This window comes from Martes martes (genome assembly GCF_963455335.1).
Source record: "Martes martes genome assembly, chromosome: 6".
Taxonomy (NCBI): Eukaryota; Metazoa; Chordata; class Mammalia; order Carnivora; family Mustelidae; genus Martes; species Martes martes.
In genome coordinates, this window is record NC_137893.1 from 75,920,972 (window position 1) to 75,947,893 (window position 26,922).

At 35.1% G+C, this 26,922-nt stretch overlaps 1 protein-coding gene across 3 annotated transcripts in view; it reads right to left on the reverse strand.

The window, feature by feature from the left end:
- The window catches only part of NKAIN2 (sodium/potassium transporting ATPase interacting 2), a gene marked incomplete at both ends in the record, with an annotated part of 994,683 nt that overhangs the window by 448,180 nt on the left and 519,581 nt on the right, over window positions 1–26,922 (reverse strand). For all 3 annotated transcript variants that reach the window (XM_080806156.1, XM_080806154.1, XM_080806155.1), the window contains one exon: window positions 3,152–3,232. In XM_080806156.1, the coding sequence (XP_080662282.1) occupies window positions 3,152–3,232 (81 nt within the window). The remainder of the gene's footprint in view (window positions 1–3,151; window positions 3,233–26,922) is intronic.

Below are 26,922 nucleotides of genomic sequence, written 5' to 3' on the forward strand. Positions count from 1 at the left end.
CGTCGTCGCAAATGGCAAGATTTCATGTCTTTTGATGGCTGCATAGTATTCCATTGTGTATATATACCACATCTTCATTATCCATTCATCTGTTGATGGACATCTAGGCGCTTTCCACAGTTTGGCTATTGTGGACATTGCTGCTATAAACATTCGGGTGCACGTGCCCCTTCGGAGCACCACGTTTGTATCTTTAGGATATATACCCAGGAGTGCAATTGCTGGGTCGTAGGGTAGCTCTATTTTCAGTTTTTTGAGGAACCTCCACACTGTTTTCCAGAGTGGTTGCACCAGCTTGCATTCCCACCAACAGTGTAGGAGGGTTCCCCTCTCTCCGCATCCTCGCCAGCATCTGTCATTTCTTGACTTGTTAATTTTAGCCATTCTGACTGGTGTGAGGTGGTATCTCATTGTGGTTTTGATTTGTATTTCCCTGATGCCGAGTGATGTGGAGCATTTTTTCATTACACAGAATTTTTGATGAACAAAATATATTACCTATACAACTATAGGTAATAAGGAAACTGAAGATCAAACAGGTCAGGTCCGTGAGTCATATTATTGTGATTAAACCATTTAATCACTGAATATATACATCGGATTGGTTAATGACTCTAATCTCGCATCGCTCATGAGTACGTGGCATTTAGCTTAGCAGAAAAGACACTGTGGAAATGACAACACAAAATTCTGAACTCTAATAGGTAATTAAAATTGCCTTAGTAATTACCACTTTTTAATCACTTCTTGCCTATAACCATCATGAAGAAATCACCTATTTATGAAACATTTTATGGAAATAAACACACTTCTTTCACATATATAAAGACTACAGAATTTCCTCCTTGATTCTATTTTCCAATATTTCTCCCTCAGCCTCCAACAAACTGGCCCACTTCTATGACCAAGCTATTTTTATTTATTTTTTGGTGGAGTGAGGAAAAAACAGTTTATATTCTGTAATCTAAGTATTATCAACAGTTTCAGGAGTCCCATTTTTGAGTTTTCATATATCTGTATACTTTTCAATCACCATTGCTCCCTTCTGGCACTGCATTGCTTGGAGAATGTGAGGCAGTTGCAGAAGCTAAAGAATTAAATGGTATAAATACACCTTTCTCAAACCCGTTGCATAGGAAAGGGAGGAAAAAACCAGGTAGAGATAACTATATAACTTTGCCCTTTATGGTTTTTCTTTAGATTATTTGTTAAAAGGAAATTATTAAATTTTCATGGGCTCTGCAGAGTCTTGCCTTGGTTTATAGGATGAAAAGGAAAAGGGAATATTAACTACTTCATTTCCAAGGGATAGACACTGCCTGCCTATGTGCATAAGAAAAATTCTTAGTCATTTGGGTTGCAAGTGCCTTGAACGATGATGTTTTAGGATGTGCCCTCACTGTGGATTCAATGCCCATGTCTGAGGTCAGGAGATCACAAGGCTTTATTCTGTGACTGCAGTGATCACCTGGAGAAGTGAGCACAATTACGGAACATTTCTGCAGCTTGGCTCAAATCTCCCTCTCTCCATATATATATATATATATATATATATATATATATATATATGTATAAAACATTTATAAACTCTGATCTGCTAGATTATTTTACTCATCCAATATATCTGAATACATGCCTTCCAATTTTTAGGGTGATTATTTAAAATAAAAAATATCATTAAAAATCATTCCAGTATAGAATTTCTTTGAACAAAGTGGATTATAGAGCAGCAGGGGTGTATAAATTGGGTAAGGGATTCAGGTCTTGGGAAGCAGGTATGTTTTTCCGGTACAGAGGAAATGTGAGTTTTAAGCAGCTGTCTTGTCTGTGTCCTTTTTATAGTCAACCTGAACAATTTCTTTTCATTGGTCACGGCACCTTTGGGAAAGGATTGCCTGCTGCCAAGAGAGTGGAGGACAATGCCTGGCAAGAATCTCAGCAATGTCATCTACGGGAGCAGAGTTCTCAGAAGGCCACAGTGAGGATGTGCCCAAAATCCAATCATAAAACCGCAGGTTCCAGAAGCTTTGGTTCTATCTCATGCTGTAATGTCCCCTCTTATTTTACCCTTCATCATTTGCCATTCAGCAAAATAATCAAGATTATTTATATTCGATATAAAGCCACATCACAGTTAAATAATAAACTTGCTTGAAAATGCCCAGAGTGCTCTGTGCAGCTCCTGTATGCTAGATTATAAATGGGTATTATCACTATCTGCATCTCCCATCCTCTCAAATATAAAACCCTACAAGGATATTTCCTGGCAACTTTTTAGTTCTCTTTACCTTTCAAAGCAGGCTATCATCTCTGGGTTTTAAAAATGTCCGTATCTTTGCAGGGGTTTTTCTGCTCTAATAAGAAAAGGGTATAGAACATTTTAAAATCTGTCTGTAAAAGTTGATATGAAGGACAAGTTTGCAACTGCCACAAGTATCTTAAGCAGGATTTACTACTATCTCATTTGGCTTATTTGCTGGTAATTGCATTCCAATAGAAGAAGGATGCTGGTTTTAGAGATCTAAAAACTACATTATTTCAATAGCAAAAGCATTCATGTTAGAAATATAATAGTAATATACATACACAAGCAAACATAAACACACTCACAGGAGGATAGCACAAAATAAAAAACCTATGCAAGGAAGTATTTTAAGTCTTTCCTAGACTATGCATTCAATTAATCACATCCCTCTGATAACAATTTTATTCAACTAAAATCCATTAATTGTTTGAACTATTGCATTGCTATTTGGGTCCAAGCAGGAAAACCTTTAGGACAGTAATACACGAACTAAGTGATTTCAAAAACCTTCAATTTTTTCAAAATGAAAAAAAATTTCAAAATGAAAATGTTCATATTTGCTTCAGAAATCTCTCATCAGTCAATGTTTTAAAAATACACAGGATGGCCACTGTAATAATCATTGTTTCACACTAGTTTTGCTTACATTAATAACAGCACGTTTTTGTGACAAACTAAAACACATCTTTGATGGTAGAAAAGCAGATCTTTGGATGAGGACATCTTTCAATTTACCTTCATTCGAGGTGGATCTAAGTGACAAGAGCAGGGTGAAACTCTGCCTTATTTAGGAAGAGGCTTGTTAACACATTACTGATGACTCAGGCAAATCAGATGGCAAATTACCTTTGAGAGGTCCCCAGCCTCCAAATAGAAGCAGATAACAAACACATTCCAGGTAACCCAGAGGACTAGCCAGACGGCATACTGTAGAAAAGCAAAAGAAAAATAACACAAAATTAATTTTGAATCAGCTGAGTAAGATTTAAATAGAACTCTAACTTTGGAACACCCAAATCTTAAGATTAGTGGATAATATTATATTGCTTCTAAGGAATAGGCTGAGGTATACATTTTTCTCTCTGTTGATTTTTTTTTTTTTTTCTCACTGTAGCCCAAACTTGCTTAGGGATAATTTTTAGGCTTTTATACAAAAGATACAGTTGCCCACATCTATGTTTTAAGGAGGGGTGATTATGTTTCCCAGATAGCTAACAAAACTGGATTTCCAACAAATATATCAAATAAAGATCAACCAAAAGAGGCTCATTATCTTCCTTTAGCAAAGTCAATCCCATGCTTGATAATATACAAACTTTCTCCAAGTTTGCCGGTGTCATCTTCAAATCAGTCCCCATGCCTCAGTCCCATCTAACCAGCTTTATTTCTTTGGTGTCTTCCTTTCCTGTCTCTCTTCACCTTCTTTTATTCTCTCATGATCTCCCATTACAGCGACCACTGAATTATTATGTCTGATTTTACACTGTTAGCTATTCAGTGTATTTTCATCACTGATGACAAATTTTTCTTACCAAAATATATTTTTCAGCATTTGGTCAACTAAAATATATTAGGCATAGAAGGCAACATGCTAGAAGCACACTGAGGACACAAAGACCAAAGATAAATTCTCCCTGAATTCAAGTCAAGTGATGGAGACGGATAAGTAAAGAAATTATTTATACAAGAATCATAAAAAAATGGATAGTCTGATCAGGCACAAGGAAAGAAGATGGGAGAAGTATAAAAACTATCCTGAGAAAAAGTCCTACAAAACTTAACAGAAAAAATGAAATACCTCCCACAGAGGTGAAGCAAGCTATTTTGTGGACTTGACCAAATAAAAGTACAGAGGTTATAAGGGCTCTGATGGAAAGTGCTGGAAACAAAGGAAACATCAGGTATGAACTCTACAAAATAAGATAGGAGGATATCATGTCATTTCTCTGCTAAATAAATTTCAATGGTTCTCATCCTTTCTATGGTGCAATCCAAAATTTTTATTTCATAGTTCAAGAACCTTGATGATCTTACACATGTTATTTTTTCAGACACACGTTTCAGTTCATCTCTTACATCATTAGGGATTACAGGCACATCAGCTTACTTGCTGTTGAGTGGACACCAAAAGCTATTTCTTACTCCTGTACCATTTTGTATATTACTTCTCTATCCTTTAAAAACTTTTCTCTTCTCTAGGTACTCCTTTTACCACCTATCAATATTTTGTTTTTCACCAAAGTTCAATTTAAATATCGATTCTGTAGTGATAACCAATCAGAATTGATTTAGCCCAGTGAGTGGTGCTTAGTGCTCCAATGAGATCTTGCCTTAATTTCATTTCAAATGTCTTATTTCTAATTATTGTATATTCCCCTCCAATGCCCAATCATAAGCTCCCTTGAGAAAAGGAGATTTTTAAAATGTATGTTTATATCCCCAAATCGCTAACTTTGTACAAAACAGGCTTCAGAAAATATTTTGCAAATCAGTGAACCAATGAGGAATAATACAGAGAAAATTTCACTATTTTTGGATGGAGAACCCATTCTCCTGTCCCAGACCTAATTTTTTTTTAAAGATTTTATTTATTTATTTGACACAGAGAGAGAGGTCATAGGCAGGCAGAGAGGCAGGCAGAGAGAGAGGGGGAAGCAGGCTCCCTGCTGAGCAGTGAGCCTGATGCGGGACTCGATCCCAGGACCCTGAGATCATGACCTGAGCGAAGGCAGAGGCTTAACCCACTGAACCACCCAGGTGCCCCCAGACCTGGTTTTAATGAGAATACTCTGAACCCATATGTAGTGTGAGAAGTGAGGGTCCTACATGATGACTTTATGTAATACTAAGTAGTGACTCAGCTGTCTTCCAGATGATAGATTTACCTTACTGCTGAATATGTATATTGCTCACTGAGAATAAAGTAAGAGCAATAAACTAAATGGTGCAAGACAAAAGAAATAGTTTGAGAGTCTGTATGAGGTGAGGGTTGGAGACTGGAACAGAGTCAGAAACCTAGACAGATGGAGCAAGGAATGATAGTTACAAAACAGAGATCCAATGAATATTTAAGTTTGCTCAATATTATGAAGTGCATATTCATTTTATAATATTAAAAAAAACTAAAAATCTAGGCTTATATGACTCTTTGATAGATTTGGATCTGTTTTAGAAATATAATGAAGTGTTGGGCCATACTTTAAAGGTAACAAGTTAAGAAAAAAAATTAAAAGTGTTTATAGTTTCCAGTAACTGGTTTAAGTGACTATAAAAAAAATAAAAGAGTGACTGACTAAAGTGTTATATCCTATCCTTTGTTCATGGTGATACAATTTTCCCACCTTATTTATAATGGGAAGACAAATAAGCACTATTTTCTAAAAGTCAAAGTAGCAGAATTAGGGGCACCTGGGTGACACCATGGTTAAGTGTCTGCCTTCTGCTCAGGCCATGATCCCAGGGTCTTGGGATCAATCCCTGCATCGCATCAGGGCTCCCTGCTCAGTGGGGAGCCTGCTTCTCCCCCTCCCTCTGCCTGCTGCTCCCCCTGCTGTGCTCTCTTTCTCTGTCAAATAAATAAATAAATAAAATCTTAAAAAAAAATAAAAGCCAAAGTAGCAGAATAAGTAAAGTATTTGGTAAGAACTGATGAGACATATATTGTATTACATATATTAAATATTTCTGAAAAAAATTGTCATTGGTAGATGGACATCCTGATAGGGCATGGAAGAATATCAATGCTGTAGCTTTTCAGTTTCATAATCGAAATTATATTTTAAGCTCCTTAAATGCTGAAAAGGTTATCTGCCTCCATGAGGTATACATGTAATAGACACTACCTCAATATTATATATTGAATAGATAATAAGAATTTGGACTTTTATCCAGATATATTTAGACATCATTTACACTTACTTACCTTAATGTGTATGTGCAGATCTAAATTATACTTAGCTTAGTTGAAAAAAAAAAGCTGAAAAATTTATGTTTCAGTCACCAAAATTAATAATTTTATGAAGGATAGGTGAGATAGTGGGTTACAAGCAAATGAATAGCACACAGAGATTAGGAACTGGGATCTAAGGTCAAGTTCTGTCACTTGGGAGCTCTGTGGCTATTTTCATGCCAGAGGGTCTCACTACACTTTAGTTTCCTCAAATGTAAAACAGACTTAGTAATAGGAGCAAACACACATAGTTTATATAAAAATGGAATGACAGACTGTTTGAAAATAGTCAATATTTGAGTTCTCACTACCTGCTGCCATTTTATTATGATTATATCACCACTTCTTGTTTAAATAATATAGCAGTAATCCCCAATTTCTTATCTCCTTAGGATACTAAAAATATATTTTTTACATTAATGTAAAACATTCTTCTATCTAATTGAACTTGCAATCTAGACCTGTTTTCCTGAATGCCACATATTCTTCTCTAGAATGTTCTTTTTTGATACATTAAGGCCAATATTGCTAGATCAATGGCATTTTATGAAACAAATCTTTCTTCATTTAATTTCATTAAAACTATAATTTATTATTCCTGACTTATCATCTTAAATAATTTTAAAACATTCTATGCCTTGCTTTATGAGCTGCTTTTTTATCATACTTATTAGTAATAATTTTTTTTTAAGATTTACTTATTTATTTGAGAGAGAGAGAGAGGGAAAGTGTGGGGGCAGAGGGAGAGCGGGAGATAGTGAATCTCAAGCAGACCCCCTGCTGAGGATGGACTCCTACATGGGGCTTGATACTAGGACTCTGAGCTCATAACCTGAACCAAAATCAAGAGTCAGATGCCTAATCGACTGAGCCACCTGGCACCCACTTTGTTCTTCTTTGTATCCCTTTTCTCCCAGAGTAACTTAGAAGGATATGTCCAGAGGAAACATAACCAATATTCTTCCCATCTTTGAATTTGCTTGCATAATTTTCATTTCATCCTGTACTTCACTACAAACCAGTTGGCCTCATAATGGACTCTACATCATTAAATATTTACAAAAAAGAATGATCATGTTTAGTGGTGTAATACTTTTAATAAACACAGAAACCCACACTATGCTATAAGAGGTAATCCTCTCATTTCCCAAAAACAAGGCTTTATCTCATTTAACTTTACTCATTAACTTTCTCTCATTTAACTTCTATCCCCTTTTCTTCATTCTCCTCTTTTTATTTATTTTTCATACTTGGCTTCTCTCATTTTACTAGGTGGCATTTGCCTAAATCAAATCATCCCCAAATGAATTTCGCCTAGTTTCTTAAATATAGATTTTGCATTTCCTTGTAATCTGGCCTATGAGTGATTTTTTTTTTTTTGGTCAGTTAAACCCTATCTTTCACACCGTCCTTAAAATCACGCATCATAATTATTAAAGAGTATGAATATCTGCATTAACTTCTTCCCGGTTGCTACAGCTACAGCTGATATGATATAATTGACAATTGCTCAGTTTGACTATAATTGAAAGCGATGTCCTGCCCAGGAGAGATAACCTAACAGCATAACAAAGTATCACACTTGCCAGATACCACCTTCCTTATAGTTATCTGCTATAAAACTAATTTTTCTTGAGCCTCTCCTTTTTCTGTGAAAATAAATCTGGTATTTCATGTTTCAGGTTAAAAATACAAACAATGATGAGATAACTGTGGTGACAGAAAATCCCATTGTATGATGAAATTCATTCTTTAAGGGCTGATTTCCATAGCACTAAGTGGACCATTGGAGAGGCTGATTTAACTCGAGTCTCCAGCTAAATGATAAAAATTATCAGCTGAAAGTAACTGAATCATCATGGTTTCCCTGTTGTATTTGTGGGTCTAATGATGAAATCAAATTAGCTGTATAAGATAAAAATTAGTTAAGGCTGTCAATCATGACAGGCCAAAATATTGGCCAGATCCAGAGACATGGTGCTATTATGTGCCATGCTTACATAGTAATTAGCAAAGTAGAGCCACAGACTAGAAGGCTGGGAAACATTTTATTGGAAAATAACAAGTCACACCTTAATGACACTGCCATTGCTTTTCTACCTCTCTCTCTTACAATAAAGCTTCCTAATTAAAGTCTGTATTTTTTTAATTGTAAAGTATATTTAACAGATACAAAACATATGGATTTTAGCATTAGTTTCGCAAGTTTTCATGTACACATATATACAGATACAACTTCTTCACCCTTGTTTGAGTTACATTTAATTTATAAATTATTTTTGAGGAAAACTGGAATCCTAATGGCCCTGTATTTGCAAAATAACTTTTTCTACAAAAATTCTGGAAAAGAGACATTATTAAGATAGATGGATTTTCTTACTTTCTCACTAATTCACAATGATTCTAAAATCAATTTCAGGAAAAAAAGAGTTTCCCATTAAAGTAAGCATTCCTTGCTTTAGTGGAATTTAAAAGGGGATTTAATTTATGATTTTTTGGCTTTCTAATTTCTTATTGTTTTTTCGTGTATGTCTGGGGAGAGTAAAACATATTGGAATAACATATTAGTAGATAATAATCCAATTTTTAAAGGAAATATTTCTTTTATTTAGGTTTCTTTTTGATAGTAGAAGATTTCTCATGCATAATGTTACTGGGTAAAATACTGAATAATAACTACATTCTAATTATATAATACATTCTTCTACATTTCTAATTATGTTTCACTATAACTTACACTTTTCAAAATGTTATGCATGAAAATAATTTTGCTTGGACCCTTGAAGAGCATCTTTCTTGCAAACTATTTCATTATTTTCTTTCTTTCCTCTGCCTTCCTTTCTTCCTTCACTGTATTCAGGTTACAGTTCGAATGTAAACTACATGAGGGCAGAGACTGTATCTTTTGTTTACCGCAAAAATAGCTGGTATAGTGTGTATGTGTGTGTATATACACAAATAAAGATATGCAGAGGGAGGGAGAAGAAGAGGGAGAGAAAATCCTCATGCAAACATATATAAATATATATGAATGGACTAAATTATATTAGTGAGTTTCTCTTAAAAATTACAATTTAGAAAACTGTTGTTCAGTAATATTACCATAACAATTAGAAGATGAAAGAGGGTAATGCAGTTCAATCATTGGCCACAGGATGCCCGAAATGCTTAATTAGAAAAGCAGTTAGGCCAGTGAATCAGTTCACATTTCTTAAGCACCAGCCGGATGCAAGTGACTATAACAGATTCTGTAGAGAAACATTACAAGGCTATAACTAAGTCAATCCTCCAAAATGATTTTTATTTATCACTGATATGCAATTGATGTGATCTATAGGACTGTTTTCAGGAATGATCACTTTCAGTTCGAAGCACAACTATCAGCTCACCAACATTACTGATATGGTGCCACTAACAGAAAAGGAATAATATAATCCATTCTAGTAAACTCTGTTAGATGCATTCTTAAGAAGCATTATATTAGTAAATTATATCTTAAAAATAACTCCTTTTAGCAAGGTTTAGAATTATTAATAGCAAGGTGTTTTAATAAATAAAAACGTATACTCATAAAACAAATATCCCTGGTCAAAATGGTTAGACTATACTCATTTTTTGTTCAAAGTTAATTACATTTAGCTTAATTTGATCATCTTCAACAGCAGTATCACTTAATCTGCTCAGGCATTCTCATCAAATTCCTCATCCATTGTTAGGATTTTAAAAAAGAGAGAGAGAGTAAAATGTCCCACAGAATCCTAATTCTTGATCATTTTATGACCAGGGACAGGCTACATTATGATTTAGGTTCTGTTTCCTAACTCACAAACCCTATTGTAACTATGTTATGCTATAAAAACTTGTCCCTTAAGAGAAATACCTACATAAAAATACACTGTTATTATAACTTCTAGTTTGACTAGGCTCTGATCAGTTAATTAAGCAGAACCAGAGAGAAATTCTAATCAGACATGTTGCAAATCAGAAAGAAAGGCAGGTTTCTACCTTCTCATTTTTTACCAGTGCTCTTATCATATGATTAAACTTCCTTATGATTTTATATTTACTTAGATATTTTAAAGACTGCATAACTTTTAATTCATTTTAAGAAGATTTATTATGCTTTTCTCCCAATTATAAGAAATTTCTTATTGTAGAAAATATTTAATATTTCGAAGATCAAAAAGAGAAATTTGGAAAATACCATACTTAGACATAATCACTGGTGTCACATATGTTTAAATTAAATAGGAAACTCGGTCTATATTTTTACTAGATTTTTTCCCACCTAATTAAAAAGTCACTTTGAGTATTCTGAAACACACATGTTAAACATGATAAACTATGTGTTATTCAACAAATTCTCTATTAAGTAATTTTTTGTGCTTTAAGCTTTTGTGCTTCTATTTTGATCAATTCCTACAAATTTGGGATTTTCCTTAAAATGTTAAGTTTGGCATATAAATCATACCTGAAAATATTTTGCTTATACAGACTATTTCTAGGACAGACTATAAATGTTAGAATATCCAACAGGCATTATTTTAATGAACATAAACACATGGCTATTAAATTTTATGCAACTTCAAATAAAAGCAGTATCCCCAAAGGTATTCTATTCTTCTTGAAGCAAAAAGTAGAAAGTAATTCCCTTCGATTGAAAAAAAAACAATAATACTCATTTAGTATGAAGACATCTGTATATGATGAATTTTAACTCATTGAAAATATTTCATACAGAGATATTTACAGCTCTACAGCCCTAAAGCTAGGAGAATTCCTTTGAAAGGACTTTTGATACTGAATAAAAATAAATGAAGCTATATAGGAACATTCTAATTGATGTATGCAAATAGAGATTTGAACAGCTAGTATAACATAAAACTAGTGAGAAATTCCCAATCTACAATTTTAAAATCTGAAATTTGTACAGTTTAAGAATCAAACAGTGATTTTATTCATTGTTATTTATTTGTCAAGCAGTTTTTAGATGTTGATATGTAATTATAAAGTGATAAGTGGTGAGAAAAGAATCTTCCCTCAAGCTATTAAAAAGGCAATTTCTGTTTCATTACCACATAATCATCACCATTTGTGTTTAAAAGTGATACATAGGGCGCCTGGGTGGCTCAGTGGGTTAAGCCTCTGTCTTTGGGTTGGGTCATGGTCTCAGGGTCCTGGGATTGAGCCCTGCATCGGGCTCTCTGCTCAGCAGGGAGCCTGCTTCCCCGTCTCTGTCTCCACCTGCCTCTCTGCCTACTTGTGATCTCTTTCTCACTGTCAAATAAATAAATAAAATCTTTAAAAAAAAATTAAAAAGTGACATCAATGGGGCACTTGGATGGCTCAGTCCTTAAGCGTCTGCTTTTGGCTCAGGTCATGTTCCCAGGGTCCTGGGATTGAGCCCTGCATCAAGCCCCGTATTGGGCTCCCTGCTCCGCAGGAAGTCTGCTTCTCCCTCTCCCATTCCCGCTGCTTGTGTTCCCTCTCTTGCTGTGTTTCTCTCTGTCAAAAAATTAAAAAAAAAAAAAAACTTTTTCTTTTTTTTTAAAGTGACATCAAAAACAGTACTTTTGCTAGTCAGTAAATAATTAAAAGGTCAAATATACTGATCTCATTGGTTTTGGAAATCATAGTTAAATCTAAAAAGAGTGACCTTCCCTGTGTTGAAGTTTCTTGGACTAACCCATTAATACTTAAAGTATATGAAATTGCTTCTAGGTCTGGTGTTTGAAGATCAAGTCAAGATGATATAATGTATTTAAAAAAAACTAATACCATGTGAATTGGAAAATTGTTATACCATACATGTAACACACTGTATTTCATTACTTTGCTGTTCCTCTGCTCCCCACATATAAAACAGCAGACTGAAAAATGGCCCTCCCAAGGGTACTGACACCCTAATCTCTGGAACCCATTAATATCACTTTATGTAGCCAACAAAGAAGGAAGGAAGGAAGGATACAAGCAAGCAAGCAAGGAAGGAAGGAAAAAACAATAAAAGTTTTTGCAGATGTTATTAAAAGTTTTTAAATGGGGAGACTATCTTGGATTATCTGGGTGGGACCAATATAAACACATAAATGAGTATTTCATACACACAAACGGACAATGTGACTAGAAAAGAATGAGATTTGAAGGTGTCAGCCTTTAAGATTGTAGTGATGTGTGCACAAGCCAAGGAACCTTAGCAGATACCAGAAGCTGGAAGAAGCAAGAATGCGATTTTCCCCTAGAGCCTCTGGAAGTAATGTGGGCCCTAATTTAGGCTCAGTAATACTAATTTCAGACTTCTGGATTTCAGAACTAAGATAGAAGGAATTTCTGTTTTTTAAGCCATGAAGTTTGTGGTAATTTGTTACAGAAGCCACAGAAAACTAATATATCCACCCAACTCTTCTGTTCTCCAAAATCTCCCTGTCAGTGAAATATAAACCTGGAGATTATAATGCCTAGTACGTGGAGATGCGCAATTACCTTCAAAACACTGAGATCTACTCCCTTTGGACAACTGTATCACTGCTTCAGAATCTGTCCATTATTAATGTTTGAATGACATGCAGACAGAAATATTTTTTTAAACTTATTTGTCTTACGTAATTGCTGTGAAAATTGATAATAGAAAATGAGGTGCTCTTGTTTTATGAGACTCAATCAGTTTTCAGTATATTTCCAATATTCTAACAATATGGGGTTGTTTTATTGTTTTCAGAGTTTATTGCATAAAGTTCTAGGATGCAGAAATCAATAAATTTAGAGTCCTGAATATTGACAGACTTGTAAAAAAATGAGTTAAGTAGCTGGAAAATATATAATTTCAAGTAATGTTTTATTTGAACTAACTTCAAAGGCAAGGAAGAGGAAAAGCAAGTGATAACCATTATCAATATGATAGGCTGATATTTTTTAGTTGGGAAAATGGATCACGTGATACTAAAAATATTGAAAATTCTAATAAACAAATAGTAGTCTTAAATTTATCAACCATCAGAGTTGGCCTTGAAAAGTTGGAGAGGTGTTAAATTGATGATTACTTAATATCTGTCAACCTAGTAGTTGTACCAAATATTCTTCTGTATCACTTTTCAGCAAATATTTTAACACTCAGTAAATACTGTGACATCTGGCCCAGTGGATTAAGTAGAAAGCATTATTTTAGGTATATACATATTCCTATGACCGTTTTGACCACTTCGATGGCATCTATGACTCTAATTCACCAATGTATCCTATGATGCCTAAGAATGTTGAATCCTCTTTTCTTACGGCAAATAATTAATTGAAAGAAGATGCACTCTTATCCATATATTGAATTATAGCCTTCAAAATGTACTTCATGAAAGAATTCATGGCACACATGGACAATGATACTATCTGTAAGGCTCACTAATATAAATAATCATTTTATTATTTCAGCCTGCTGCTGAAATGATTGATTCAGGGGCTTTGGCCACCCCAGGTTCCTGAAGGACTCAACATGCCAAGATGTTTGCAATCTATTAGCTGTGACACTACTGGGAAGTTCCGCTAAGGAAAACATATAATGCACAATTTCTTTTTAAAAAGATATGCTTGCTTATCTATCAAAAATAAAGTCTGCCTGTCTGACCTGATCAATAGGATAGCTAGTTTTGTACAAGACTTTATATAGTCACTTAAAGGATGTTTTTGGAGTATCACATAGCTGAGCCAATTAACTGTGTGACAATTGTAGCTAATATGGACAAATCAAAGAGGCAATGTTCAACTTAATGGACAAATGTAAACATGAATATGTATTTCTCCTACAGTATTCTAAACTAGTACTTGGTACTTTTTAGATTGCAACTATTTGTTTGAATAGTGAAGTTCCAAATTTACATATGTTAATACACCTTTAAATGTTAAGAATGAATTAAAACTACAGAGTGTTCTTTCCATCTTAGAAGTACTTTTCATTACCTTTCTTTCTTTCCTGAATTTCCAGAATTTCCTTAAATTCTGGATGAATTTAAGCCAGGCTCCAGAGCCCGCAGTGGCCCAGGGCTCCCCTGAGGCTGCCCATTTGGGGTCTGTGCATAGGATTCAGTGAGCCTGCCTGTCGCCTCCCCGACTCGGCTGTTCCTTTTCTGCTCCCAGTGTCATTTAGTCAGAAGCCAAGTGTGAGGTCGGTCCTCCGGGGCCACCGACAGAAGAGCGGAAGCAGTGGCCCAGCGGTCTTCCCGAGGTCACTGGAAGGCAGGCCCCGTGGCCTGGGCCTCCCCCTTGCCCAGCCCCACCGGCACAGAGCGCCAAGCGTCAGGCCCCACATCCGCGGCCTCACTCAGCTCCGAACACGCTGGTGCAAGCGTCCAACATTGAGGAGGCCACGGCCCTGACCCGGCCGCTCTGCCACAGGCAGGGGAGGGCGGCAGGCCCAGGGCCGGCGTGCCCCGCTTGGCCTGGGGAGGTCGGGCAGGCACCAGGGTGACGGCGGAGCAGGACCACGCAACTCCGACAACGCTGCTGCTGCTGCTGCTGTGTCCAACTGTCCCAAGACGTGGACCCCTCAGAGCTGAAGGGAAAAACCAAAAATCTTGCACATGAAGAAATGATTTTCCCAAACCCGGGCCCTAAAGCGTGATGTGGAAGTACTGATAGATGGTGTGCACCGTCCCCCGCTCAGGCTCCCTGCCGCTGCGGGGCCCTCCTCACGGCACGGGCGCGTCGGAGGGCAGGGGTGCCACAGCCCGGATTCCAGTCCTTTTTTTTCTTTTCTTTTTTTTTTTTTTAATTTACTAAACGACTTCTCTTTTACTATCTCAAAGGCAGGGCTCAAGTCCATTACCATCAGGACTCTGTTGGTAGGATGGATAAAAAAGAAAGCAAAATAAAAAAACAACTATTCAGTCAGGAATGCATTAGGCTGCAAGTAACATAGTGAACCAAATAGGAGGTTTAAATACTAGGGTTTTTTAAAAATATTTTCTCATATATGAAGTCTGGAAATGGGCTACTGTTGGCTCAGTGCCTCAAAGCTGCTGTGACTCTAGATCGATACTGCTGGAATTTCTTTCAAATCTTCACACAGTAACATACCCTGCAGGCAGAAAGGTACTGGGCAGAAAAGGTCCCTTCCTTCTGCAACACCTTATTCTTTCAGGAAAGAAAAGTTTTCCTAGAGGTACTCAGCGAACTTCCTCACATCTCATTACCTGGAACTGTGTCATATACCTATTCTGAATATAATCACTGGCAAAGAAGTTTGAAATGATCATATTTGTAACCAACTATATAATTCATTCTCCATTCATCAACCCTGGAGTAGATCTCCCTGAGATCTTTGCTGACCATTTAAATATCTGAACAAAACTGGAATTCTGTTAGCAGAGAAGAATTAGAAGACAGAATTATCTGCTACTGAAACTTATGGACATATTATTTTTTACATGCAAAAGTGAATCGTTGCTATTTTATATTTCTTATGAGTCTCTTGTTTTCTAGAGAAATATCCAATCCTTTGTCTCAGTAGACTACATATATTCAACTAAATAGAAGTGTAATTTAGTATTACAACCAAAGTAAGTAAAAGTAAGTAAAAAAATTCAGATTATCCATAGAGGAAGAGAATGAATTAAATGAAGTGTCTTACAAACCATCCACAAGATGAAGAACGTACAAAAAAGAAAAATATAATACTTAGTGTTAGATTTTTTCATTTGAAATGTAAAACATTTGTGTCTTGAGAAAGAAGAAAAGATGTTATGGAGAATATTAAAAATACTAAAATAAAGAAAACAGGAATTTTTAAAAAGTCATAAGTAAAAAGTCAATGACACTTTCAAAATTTATATAAATCTGCTTCACTAAGATTTGGTAGATGTGTGGTGGTTGACAATATTGATTGGGTAAACAAAGTCTATTATTTTTTTCCTCTGGACTTAGAAACATCTCTTTCAGTATATGTGCTGCCGAAGCGAGCACGAAACATCTCTTTCAAACAGAAAGGTTTCAATCTCTTAATTTTTCTGTCCTCCTAGCTTTCATCTCAAATTGAAATCGATTCTAAAGAGTAAGGTAAACAGCCTTCTAATATATGTAATTTATGTAATAAATTTATGTAATATATTATGTAATAATATGCAAATTATCCTAATTGGGACACAGGATAAATCTATTAAATGGCCTTTAAAAATGGTTATTTGCTGTGTTTGTTTTAAAAATATCCAAATACAGACAAGGCCATATATATATGTGTGTATATATGTATATACATACATATATACACACATATATATATACACATATATATACACATATATTTTTTTTTTTTCTGTTAAACTGACACATTAAGGAAGCTTCATTCTTCTTGGGTCCTTTGTAAGACATTAGATTTGAAAAAATTTTAGAAGTATAACTGACACACAATGTTACATTACTTTTAGGTGTGCAATGTAGTGAGTGGACAACTCTGTACATTATGCTATAAGCATCACAAATGTAGCTATTGTCTGTCACCATATAGAGCTATTACAATACCATTGACTATAGTCCCTATGCTGTACCTTTGATACCCATGACTTACTCATTCCATAACTGGAAGCATATAACTCGCACTCCCCTTCATCCATTTTGCCCATCCCCCCTCCCCGCATCTCTGGTGACCACCAGTTTGTTCTCTGCATTTATGGGTCTGTTTCTGTTTTTAGGTTTGTTTGTTCATTTGTTTTGTTTTTTAGATTTCAGTTATAAGTGAATTCATATGGTATTTGTCCTCATAGGACATTAGATTTTAAGTGTGGGCTAAATCATCAAGTTCTCCCAAACATTTAAAATTGCTCCAACAATACAACTTCCTAACTTCCTTTTGGATAAAAGTTCTATTAGAATTTTTACTGGGTACATTTTTGTGTGTGTGTGCCAATGTAAGTGACATGATAGACATTTAGCAATATTTCACATGATGTGTGTCTTCTGAATACCTGTCTTCTTGATTAGATACTGTCAGTAGTAAAATCTTAGTCATACCATATTGGGTGAATATTGTTTGCTATGGTGATATTTTGGGCTCAAGAGCTCTGATGTGGTAAGAAGTCCACAGAACCACATATTCAAATCTAAATGTTATTCAGTGTTTGGGAAGAAAACTTAAAATCACCAAACTTTTAATTAATTAAATATCTGTACTTAAATGCATACTACATAAGAAGAAACATTGAATGTAGAAAGCTCACTCTCAGAGGAGTTAAAATAAATTATCACAGAACATAAGAACTATTTCTTAAATCAATCTAAAAGGAAAAATCTCTTAAAAGCACTTGGTCCAATGCAAAGCACAATTAAGTTTTAAATTGTACATCTTTTGGCTATGTATTTATATTACGAAAATAGTAACAGTGTACAATAAAAATGTTCTCTTCATTTCATTTCTTTTTGAGGACAAAAGTAAAGTTAAAGGTTTACTTTATGAGGTTTATTTGGTTTTAAGTACAAACTTTGATTCATCAGTGAAATTCTAATCAATGAAGTGTGTTTCTGAAAACCAATTAAGCATTTTTCTTGAATTCATCTTTTTTTCCTGATTTCAATAGCAGCAGACAAAATGGTGGCCCCCAAATATGTCTCACCTTAATCCCCACAATCTGTGAATATGATGTGTTATTATACTTATGATTCCCGTTATGCTTAGAGTGGACCTAAGATAGGGTAATTACTCAGGTGGGTCTAATCTAAGCATATGAGTCTTTTAAAGCAGGTAACTTCTTTTTGGCTGGTGGCTGAAAGGGACCTCAGAGAGATTTGAAGCACATGAAGAACTTAAGGTGCTTGCTAGTTTTGGGGATGGTGGCATCCTCTTGAGAAAGAATATCGGTGGCCTCTAGAAAAGCTGAAAACAGTCTCTAGTCAACCTCCATCAAGGAAACATGCACTTCAGTCCTACTACCAAATGAAACTGAATCATTCTAATGATCTGAATGATCTGGAAGCAGACAAAATGCCAGAGGTCCTATGATAGTCACTATCTTGATTTCTGTCTCATCAGACCCTAACCACAGTACTCAACCAAGCGCACCTGGACTTCTGACCTACAGAACTGAGAGAGAATAAATGGGTGTTATTTTAAGCCTCTAAGTTTGTGGTAATTTGTCATTCAGCAATAGCAAACTAATACTTTAATATTGACATTTTCTGTTTTCTAAAAGAGGTTTCAACTGTCAAATAATTTCCCACAAGGACCAAGTGCTATAAATACATTATATTTTAATAGACTAGATTTTATAGACTCTTTCAGACTGACTTTTGGTATATGTATTTCTTTTTGAATTCTAAGACAGTTTGTTATAGTATATGAATTACATATTTACTTAAATTAGTTCAGTTATAGAAAGATATATCTAGAAATTAGGACAACTGGGTTTAAATCCAAACTCTGTAAGGAATCTACCTTTATAATCTGAAAAATATTGGGGTTTTTATCGCTTTTGAAACTAATATTCCTGGAAGAATGCAAAGTGATTTTATTGTTATTTTCCTGGAAAGCATATCCCTTCTCACATGACCAACCTTATAGCTGCAGTGCCCATGGGCTAGTCCAACAATGGCAATAGCAATAAACAGAACGTTTCACTCCTTCTGTCAGCCACTTAGACAGTCAATCACTTTTATTGGAAATAATGATTGCAGAGTGGTATCAACCAAAAGTATTAGCACTAGCAATCACTTTTTGTGTCATTATACAAGAACTCTTTTATAAAGAATATATTCACAATTTCTTGAGGACTGTATCTTGAGGAAAAAAAAAATCAGGCCTTAGAATGACCATCAAGTAGACACACTATTTGCAAACTGATGTTATTTGATCAAATGTGTTGTCAGTGCATAGGACCTTGGAAAATGTGTTAAAAAATAATGCCCCGCAAAAGCATAAGTTTTAATGTACATTTAGTACTAAATGACCTTTGGATGAGAGCTTAATATGTATTAACTTTTCCAAAAGTTGAAAAGAAGGTCATGTAACGATCTGCAAACACTAATAATGGATAGTTATATTTCATTAAATATATTCATTTCTTCCCATCTTTATGCTATCTTTGTTTCTGTTTTTTGCTTGTTTTTAAATCATCCTAAAGCTAAAATGACTAATTCCCAGTTTAAACGTAGTATTCAAGGATGAAAAGTTTAAAAACCATCTTCTTTTTAAAAGTGTTTTCTCCTACTCAAGGGTAAAACTGAGGTAAGTCCACATGATCATAAAAAAACCAAGTTCTGTATTTGGCTCTAGAAATCATTATTATATCTTCATCCAATTACTATGCAAATCTAGGAACGTGTAGCCCAGGTGCTTAGATTACTCTGCTAATGAGACCGTGGTCTCAGACTGGATGCCCATGTAAGCTCTTTAGGGTTTTTCTGGCTCCTGACTACAGAACATAGGTCTTAGCAGAGACACATGTCTTACAAATGCAAGGCTACAAGGTGTTTTAAGGTAAGAACATAATAAACAGTGAAAATACATCCCCAAAAAGGGTGAAATCTTGTGCCATATTTCTTATTGGTGCATAAATAGTGTGCCAGTCATATAGAAATTATATGTTTTCTGACAGAGCCTACATGTAAATTGAAAAAAAATTAGGAACTTATTTCGGTACAAACTTACTTCTGTATAAAATCAGTGTGACAAACACATACTTGAGAGAAATAAAAAAGTAAAACATTCTAGAACTCGGATGCTGTGAGCACTGCCCGAGTGGCTCTTTAGGACTGCGGCACTAATCATTATCCAACTGTCAGAAGTGTTGCCTGTTGATAGATAGCTCACAGCCAAGTCCCTTTTCAGGAATTGCCCTCTGCCAAAGTGAGCTGCCTTGCTTATAATTACACTCACCTCCAGGAGCAACCCTCATTTCATGACTGGTCGATGCTAATGTACAAAGTTCCTAGACCCTTGTCTCAACTGGGGACATTTACGAAAAACTGGCTCATATTCAGACCTCTACATGGGATCAGCTGAGGCTTCTGATGCTGCTGTACTGCAGTTCAACCTCTCCTCTGACCGCCCTGCTCCCCTCACTCCATTACAGATGCTGTTCCTGAAAACACTCCTCTCTAAGTGACCTGCATACAAATCTCCATTTCAGAACTTCGTACCAGAACTAACAACCACTGAAAATAGGAGCAGTCTGGGAAAGAAGATGTTAAAGGGAGTTTTGAATCTAGATCGCTTCCTGATGACTGGCAGTGAACACCTTATCACTGGAATAAATGGTGTAATGATAGTTCTTGACCTAGATGGTAGCACTGAAACTATTAACATTTTTCCTGTTGGTATTTTAGGATGGCTAATTTATTATTTATTTTTTTATTTTTTTTATTAACATATACTGTATTACTAGCCCCAGGGGTACAAGTCTGTGAATTGCCAGGTTTACACACTTCACAGCACTCACCATAGCACATATCCTCCCCAATGTCCATAACCCAACCACCCTCTCCCTACCCCTCTACACCTGGCAACCCTTAGTTTGTTTTGTGAGATTAAGAGTCTCTTATGGTTTGTCTCCCTCCCGATCCCATCTTGTTTCATTTGTTCCTTTCTTACCCCCCAAGCCCCCCCACATTGCTTCTGAACTTCCTCATATCAGGGAGATCATATGATAATTGTCTTTCTCTGATTGACTTATTTCACTCAGCATAATACCCTCTAGTTCCATCCATGTCTGAATAACTAAACAACCTTGCTTACAAGCAATGACAGGTCCATGGGGAAACACAAAAGCCTGCCCATCATTCCCCCAGTTTTGGACACATACGAAAGATCACCATGGCTTTGGAGAGTTCCATAAAACCAAATGATTCCTGTGTTGCAACTGCACTGTAGTTCTACTTTTTCATTTGCCCAATTCCAGTTTTTGTTCTTAAGGACATACTGTAATAACTGTGCTGCATGTACATCTCTGTCTCAGACTTGGCATCCCAGGAAAGCTGACCTATGGGTGGAAATCATTACAGGCCATAGCAAAGAGAAAGTTCCCTCAGTTTCTTCAGCAACAAAAAATGAGATTTCATAAATCATTTTGATGAAAATACCGTAAGCATAAAGAAATACTAATAGCACCATAAGAAATCAGCAAGAACAGGGCTCAATTACATGTGAGAATTTATACACTAGGATCAATATCAATCCTATTATTTTACAAATACAGTACAGATTAAAAAATAGGTTATGACAATTTTAAGGGGTAAACAGTCCCAATGTCCAAAAACATATTAATAATGTCTATGTCACAATCTCAATAAAGCTGCCCCCTAGAGTACTACACACAGGCTATTCCTAATAATATAACTTTTATTCACTTCTGGCTTCTTCAGATGGGTCTTCCTTCCTAGTTTTTTTCTCTTTCTGTTCTTTTGCTCCTTTTTGCACACCTACAAAATGATACACTTTCTTCATATTGTAAGGGGAGTGATGATATCCTGTGCTTTACAAATTAGTTATTATTTTAATATTAAAATGTGACTAGCTTTTTTATTTTTCAAGAGAATGTTATGGAAAGCCAGAAATGATTTTTTAAAAATGACTGTCTTTTTAATTCGAAACATATTCTCTTTCTTGGTACATCCACATACATATTCTACTTATTAATTCCTAAGCTCTTTAACTTATTTCTGCCACTTTATATTTGTATGAATATAACATGGGATGATTTTATTCATATTTAAAAGCCATAATAGCTATCATTTATCAGTTCATTATGTACTAAATGTACTAAAGTAATTTGTCATGATTGCCTCATTCAGTCCTCAAACAATCCTATGAAGTAGGTACCATTACTATTCCCAATAAAAACTGAATGAACATGGGATACCTTGGTGGCACAGTCATTCAAGCATCCAATTCTTGTTTTGGGCTTAGGTCGCGATCTCAGAATTCTAGGATCAAGACCACCTTAGGCTATGTACTAAGCATAGAGTCTCTTAAGACTCTCTCTCTGCCCCTCTCCCAATCCCTAACATAAATAAATAATTTTTTTTTAAAAAAAAACGGAGTGAACAGACAAAACTAGAATGCTTGCTATAAGCTCTTCAACATTATAATAGATATCCAATGCAACACAGGAAAATGTAAAAAAATTAAAAGTTGGGAAGGAAGAAGTTAAATGTTCGCTATTCATAAATGATGATTATTTATAAGATAATTAACAAATTATTTGTACTAATTAAGAGTTCAACAATGACAGATGATCAATATATAAAAGCAACTATGTTCCCATACATAAGGAAACACAGCAAAAAAATATCATCTTAAGAGCTACTGGATCTGGACTTCGGGCTTAAGATGTAGCTATGTAGTTTTCTGTTCTCCAAAATTTCTTTAGAAACAAACAGGTCAACCAATATAGGGCAAGAAAATACATAGCATCTTCAATGATGTTTGTTAACAAGAAACGAGCATTATAAACACCAGAATATGGGTAGATGTAGCCAAATCACTAAGAGAGCCAAGCAATGGAAATTATAGGAAATGAAAAGGAATTTCTGATGAGTCTCATAAGCCACAGAACTTCTGTACCAGAAATAAAATTCACCTCTAGAAGGCAAGGACCTCACATTGAACAGTCTTGGGTTTCAGGTTCTTGAAAGGTCAAAAAAGTTGAGGAGTCATGTAGGTACAAAAACTGAATGGCTAAGTTCACTAAGGAAGGGGAGGAGCGCAGATAGAGAACAGAAACACAGCTGTGGTCATATAAGCCTTATGGGTAGGATTACCTGATTCAGCTAATATTGTCTGGGACATAGTTACACTAAAACAAACAAGCAAACAAACAAACAAAATAGAATAGAAATTTGTTGTTCATTGGAAAATCAAATTTAACCAGGCATCTACATTTTGTCTGGCCACTCTAACTCCAGGATATCAGAAATATCTAGAAGTGTAGAACCTCAACCTGAAGAGACATCACTGAAAGTCAAACAAAAATGAGCAAAATAAGCATATTCAGGGTAAGAGAGATATAAGTACCAGAAGAAATGGAACCAGAAGCAGCAGATCCCAGAAAGTCCTTTAACTGCAAAATATACTATTTATAGAGGAGAGCATTGAAAATAGACACACACACAAATTAATTTACAATATTTCAAAATGAACCTAAAGAAATTAAGAAAACAGACCACTGAAAAATAAACAAACAAATATTAGAACTAGAAAAGCTCAGAAATTAGATGTTTAGATAGTAAGAAGATTAAAATAAGAACTGACAGTTCTCAAGGAAGATTTAGAAGAAAAAAATCTTCAGAAATATGCTGCCTAATTGAATACAATAATAAAAATAAATAAATAAATAATACACGAATAAATAAATAAATTAAATAATGGTAGAATTAAAAGGAATTAACAAAAGAAAAATTGACTATAAGGTGAATAAACAGTGTAGAGAAAAGTGTAAAGGATAAAACAGAAATAAGGAAAAAGTTCTTGAAAGGATTCAAGAAATTAAATATACACACACACAGAAAACAGGAACTTCCAAAAATGAAATCAAAGTATGAAACATTTTAATATTTGAGCCTCTAATTCAATAAAAACTTACTTGAAATAAAAGAGAACTTATTGTGCATCTTAAAACATAAAGGAAACATATGTCAGTAGAAGTATTGCTTCTTTTAAACTGAGGCATAATTCATATATAACAAAACATATATATTTTAAGGGCACAGTTGTATTAGTTTTGACCATTGTAAACCTAAGTAATATCCACCAAAGCACTGGGAGCTTGCAGAAATATATCAGTATGTGAAATTAAGATATTACCAAAAAGGTTCTTCCCATTAACTACTTATCTTATAAATGGAGTGCTTTATTTATGATTGTAACAAAACTCTATCAATCTACATGCTTGTGAGAGTAGCCAGGAAAGCTTGTAAGTTTCTCAAGAAAAGAGTAAAAGGATCATAGAAAATTTAAAGTAATCAACGAAAGGAGAGAAGGAAAAGTAATAAAAGGAAGGCAAGTTTCACATGGTTTGGATGATTTCAGCGAAAATATCTACTCCAACCATTTTCTACTTCATGTGGTGCTCAGGAAATACTGCATTCTGGAACCTTTATTTGTGTTAGGCACTCTGGTAGATGTTAACTTGGAGACATAGCCCCATACACTGCCTGTTCTTATTGGCTCACTGTCAACATGAGGCATGGAGACACCAGCTAGTTACAAATTATGTAGTAATTAATGTCATTACTTAAATCAGTGAGATGGAAGTTAGCTTGGGAGGGGGTTGCAGAGAGAACTCTTAGCTCAGCCCTCACTGCACCTTGCTGTGGGGGAGAGTCAGGTTGCTTCGAAAACCAGTGAGCCAACAAATCTCTATTTCTTAGCTAAAGCTCCTTTTAATGTCCTCATTTGTCATCCTCTGCACTAAAGCAGTTATGGTTTATAAAAGAAACTATTAGCTGTTTGAGAACCCATAAGCACCCTAAAAGTCCTCAGAGCTCCATCAAGTTCACCACTTCAAACAATGGATAAAGCAGTCATTGTACCTTGGGGTAGTCATTGGATATCATGGATGAAATGTTTTAAATCAAAATGGTCAGTGACTTTTGCTACAGTCTCACCATTCTGGCTAAATATTTATTCTCATAACAAACATTTATTGAGCCTATAAATTGGGCTGGAAGCTGCAGATACAGCAATAAATAACAGGTAGTTTGCGTTCAAAGTTCTCAGTCTACTGGAGGAGTTGGGCAAAGAAATGAATGATTTTCATATGTGGAAACATGTTATGGGGAATAAAGGAGTAGCTCGCTCAGTTTACGATGAATCTTAGCCTTGGGAGCCCGTGGAGGACTGCAGAATATCATTACTCAACCACTTTTTATCTCTTTTTTATTTTAAAGGCCTTTCCAACAGGAAACCCATTTAAAAAATCCCCTCATTTGAGCTGGGCTCTTGGTTTTGTAAAATTGGACTGCAATCACAAGGATGTAGCTCTTGCAACATCAGAGATGAATGCCATTTTGGATAAAAATTTAAATAAAAAACCTGATAGGGCAAGAGGCAACCAAATATGAGAGCAAACAGCTGACACTTTAAATAAAATGGGAATATATCCAAATGTCAAAACAGTATTGATGATTTTAGCAATTAAAAGAGCAGTAGGCTTCCACACATTTCACAAAAGAGCAAGTTCAGCTTTGCCTCAATTAACCCAGATTTCAATTCAAGGGCAGAAGAATCATGAGCCAAATGGATCCTCCACAAATCCCACAGTGAAAGTGTAACATATTAAATCTGGGCACCTTTCAACATATTTTTAAAGCCCATTTTTTAAACTGTGGCTTTATTTATGGCCGCTGATTTCTCTACCTGATGATCTGGCTGTGACTAATTAAAAACTTAAAATTCAATGTAAAAATATAAAATTAGCAATCCAGAAAAAAAAAGCCAAAGACATAAAGAGTTGACTCTGATTTTTCAAAATAACAAAGGGCAGAATGAAAATGAATTTGTTCTGCCCTTGTACCCAATGCATAATAAGACTGAGAGGACAAACTCAGTAAAGTTAAAGGGCAATATATTTGAAAGGAAGATATTTGAAATAAATGGACATATTTATTTGCCCAGCATGTATAATAACACTTTAGCACCCATAGTTACTAGAGGTCATGGAAAACAAATAAAAATACCTGGGAGCAAAAGAACAGAATAATTTTCTATGTAATGAAAACATTTATAGCAAAGATAATGGCATAGTTAATTATATTGCCATACTTCAGGGAGCACTAAATAAATCATCTAACAAAAGTCACCCTATCAGATGAAAAGCACAGCGAAGGGAATATGGTCAATAATATTGTAATAACATATGGTAAAAGAAGGTGACTACACTTCTCATGGTGAGCACTGAGGAATGTATGGAATTGCTGAATCACTATGCTGTATATCTGAAACTCATATAAGACTGTATGTCATCTATACTTCGATTTAAAAAAATCACCCTATCAACAATAAAATGCAATAAGGGTTCTCTATGTGTTTGAAGTCTACAGAATTTTCTATTGCCAAGTGAAGAGGTAACTAGACTTTTCGGATTTGTTAGCTAATGAAATGCACTCCTATACTGTTGGGGCAAAGTGAGTACAGAATCAGCATTTGAACCAAAATGGTACATGCTGAAATATTGCCAATCACTGGAAATAGAAGGGGGCTTGAGGTTAGGTCTTGACTTAAATAGGTGAAAGGGGTCAAAAGGTATCAATTTCCAGTGCTAAAATAAGTAAGTCATAGGGATATAAAGGACAGCAGCATGGTGACTGCAGTTAATAATACTGTATTACATATTTGAAAACAAGTTATAACTATGTATGGTGATGGATATTAACTAGACTTATTGTTATAATCATGTCACAATATATACAAATATGGAATAACTATGCTTATACCTGAAACTAAATAATGTTATATGTCAATCATACCTAATTTAAAATAAACTCATAGATAAATAAATGTGTGCTCTTCTATGTACAATTTTTATAATTTTCAGTAATCCAAATAAAATTCCTGAGCTATAACCGTCCTATTTGTAAAATGGGTTTACTCATGCTTATCATTTCCTTCTGGCACCCGTACGGACAGACCACAGCTTTTTTATGCTTATTCAGTTAGACACACAGGTTTAAACAGAACCCACAGCCCAGAAATGGCCTGGAT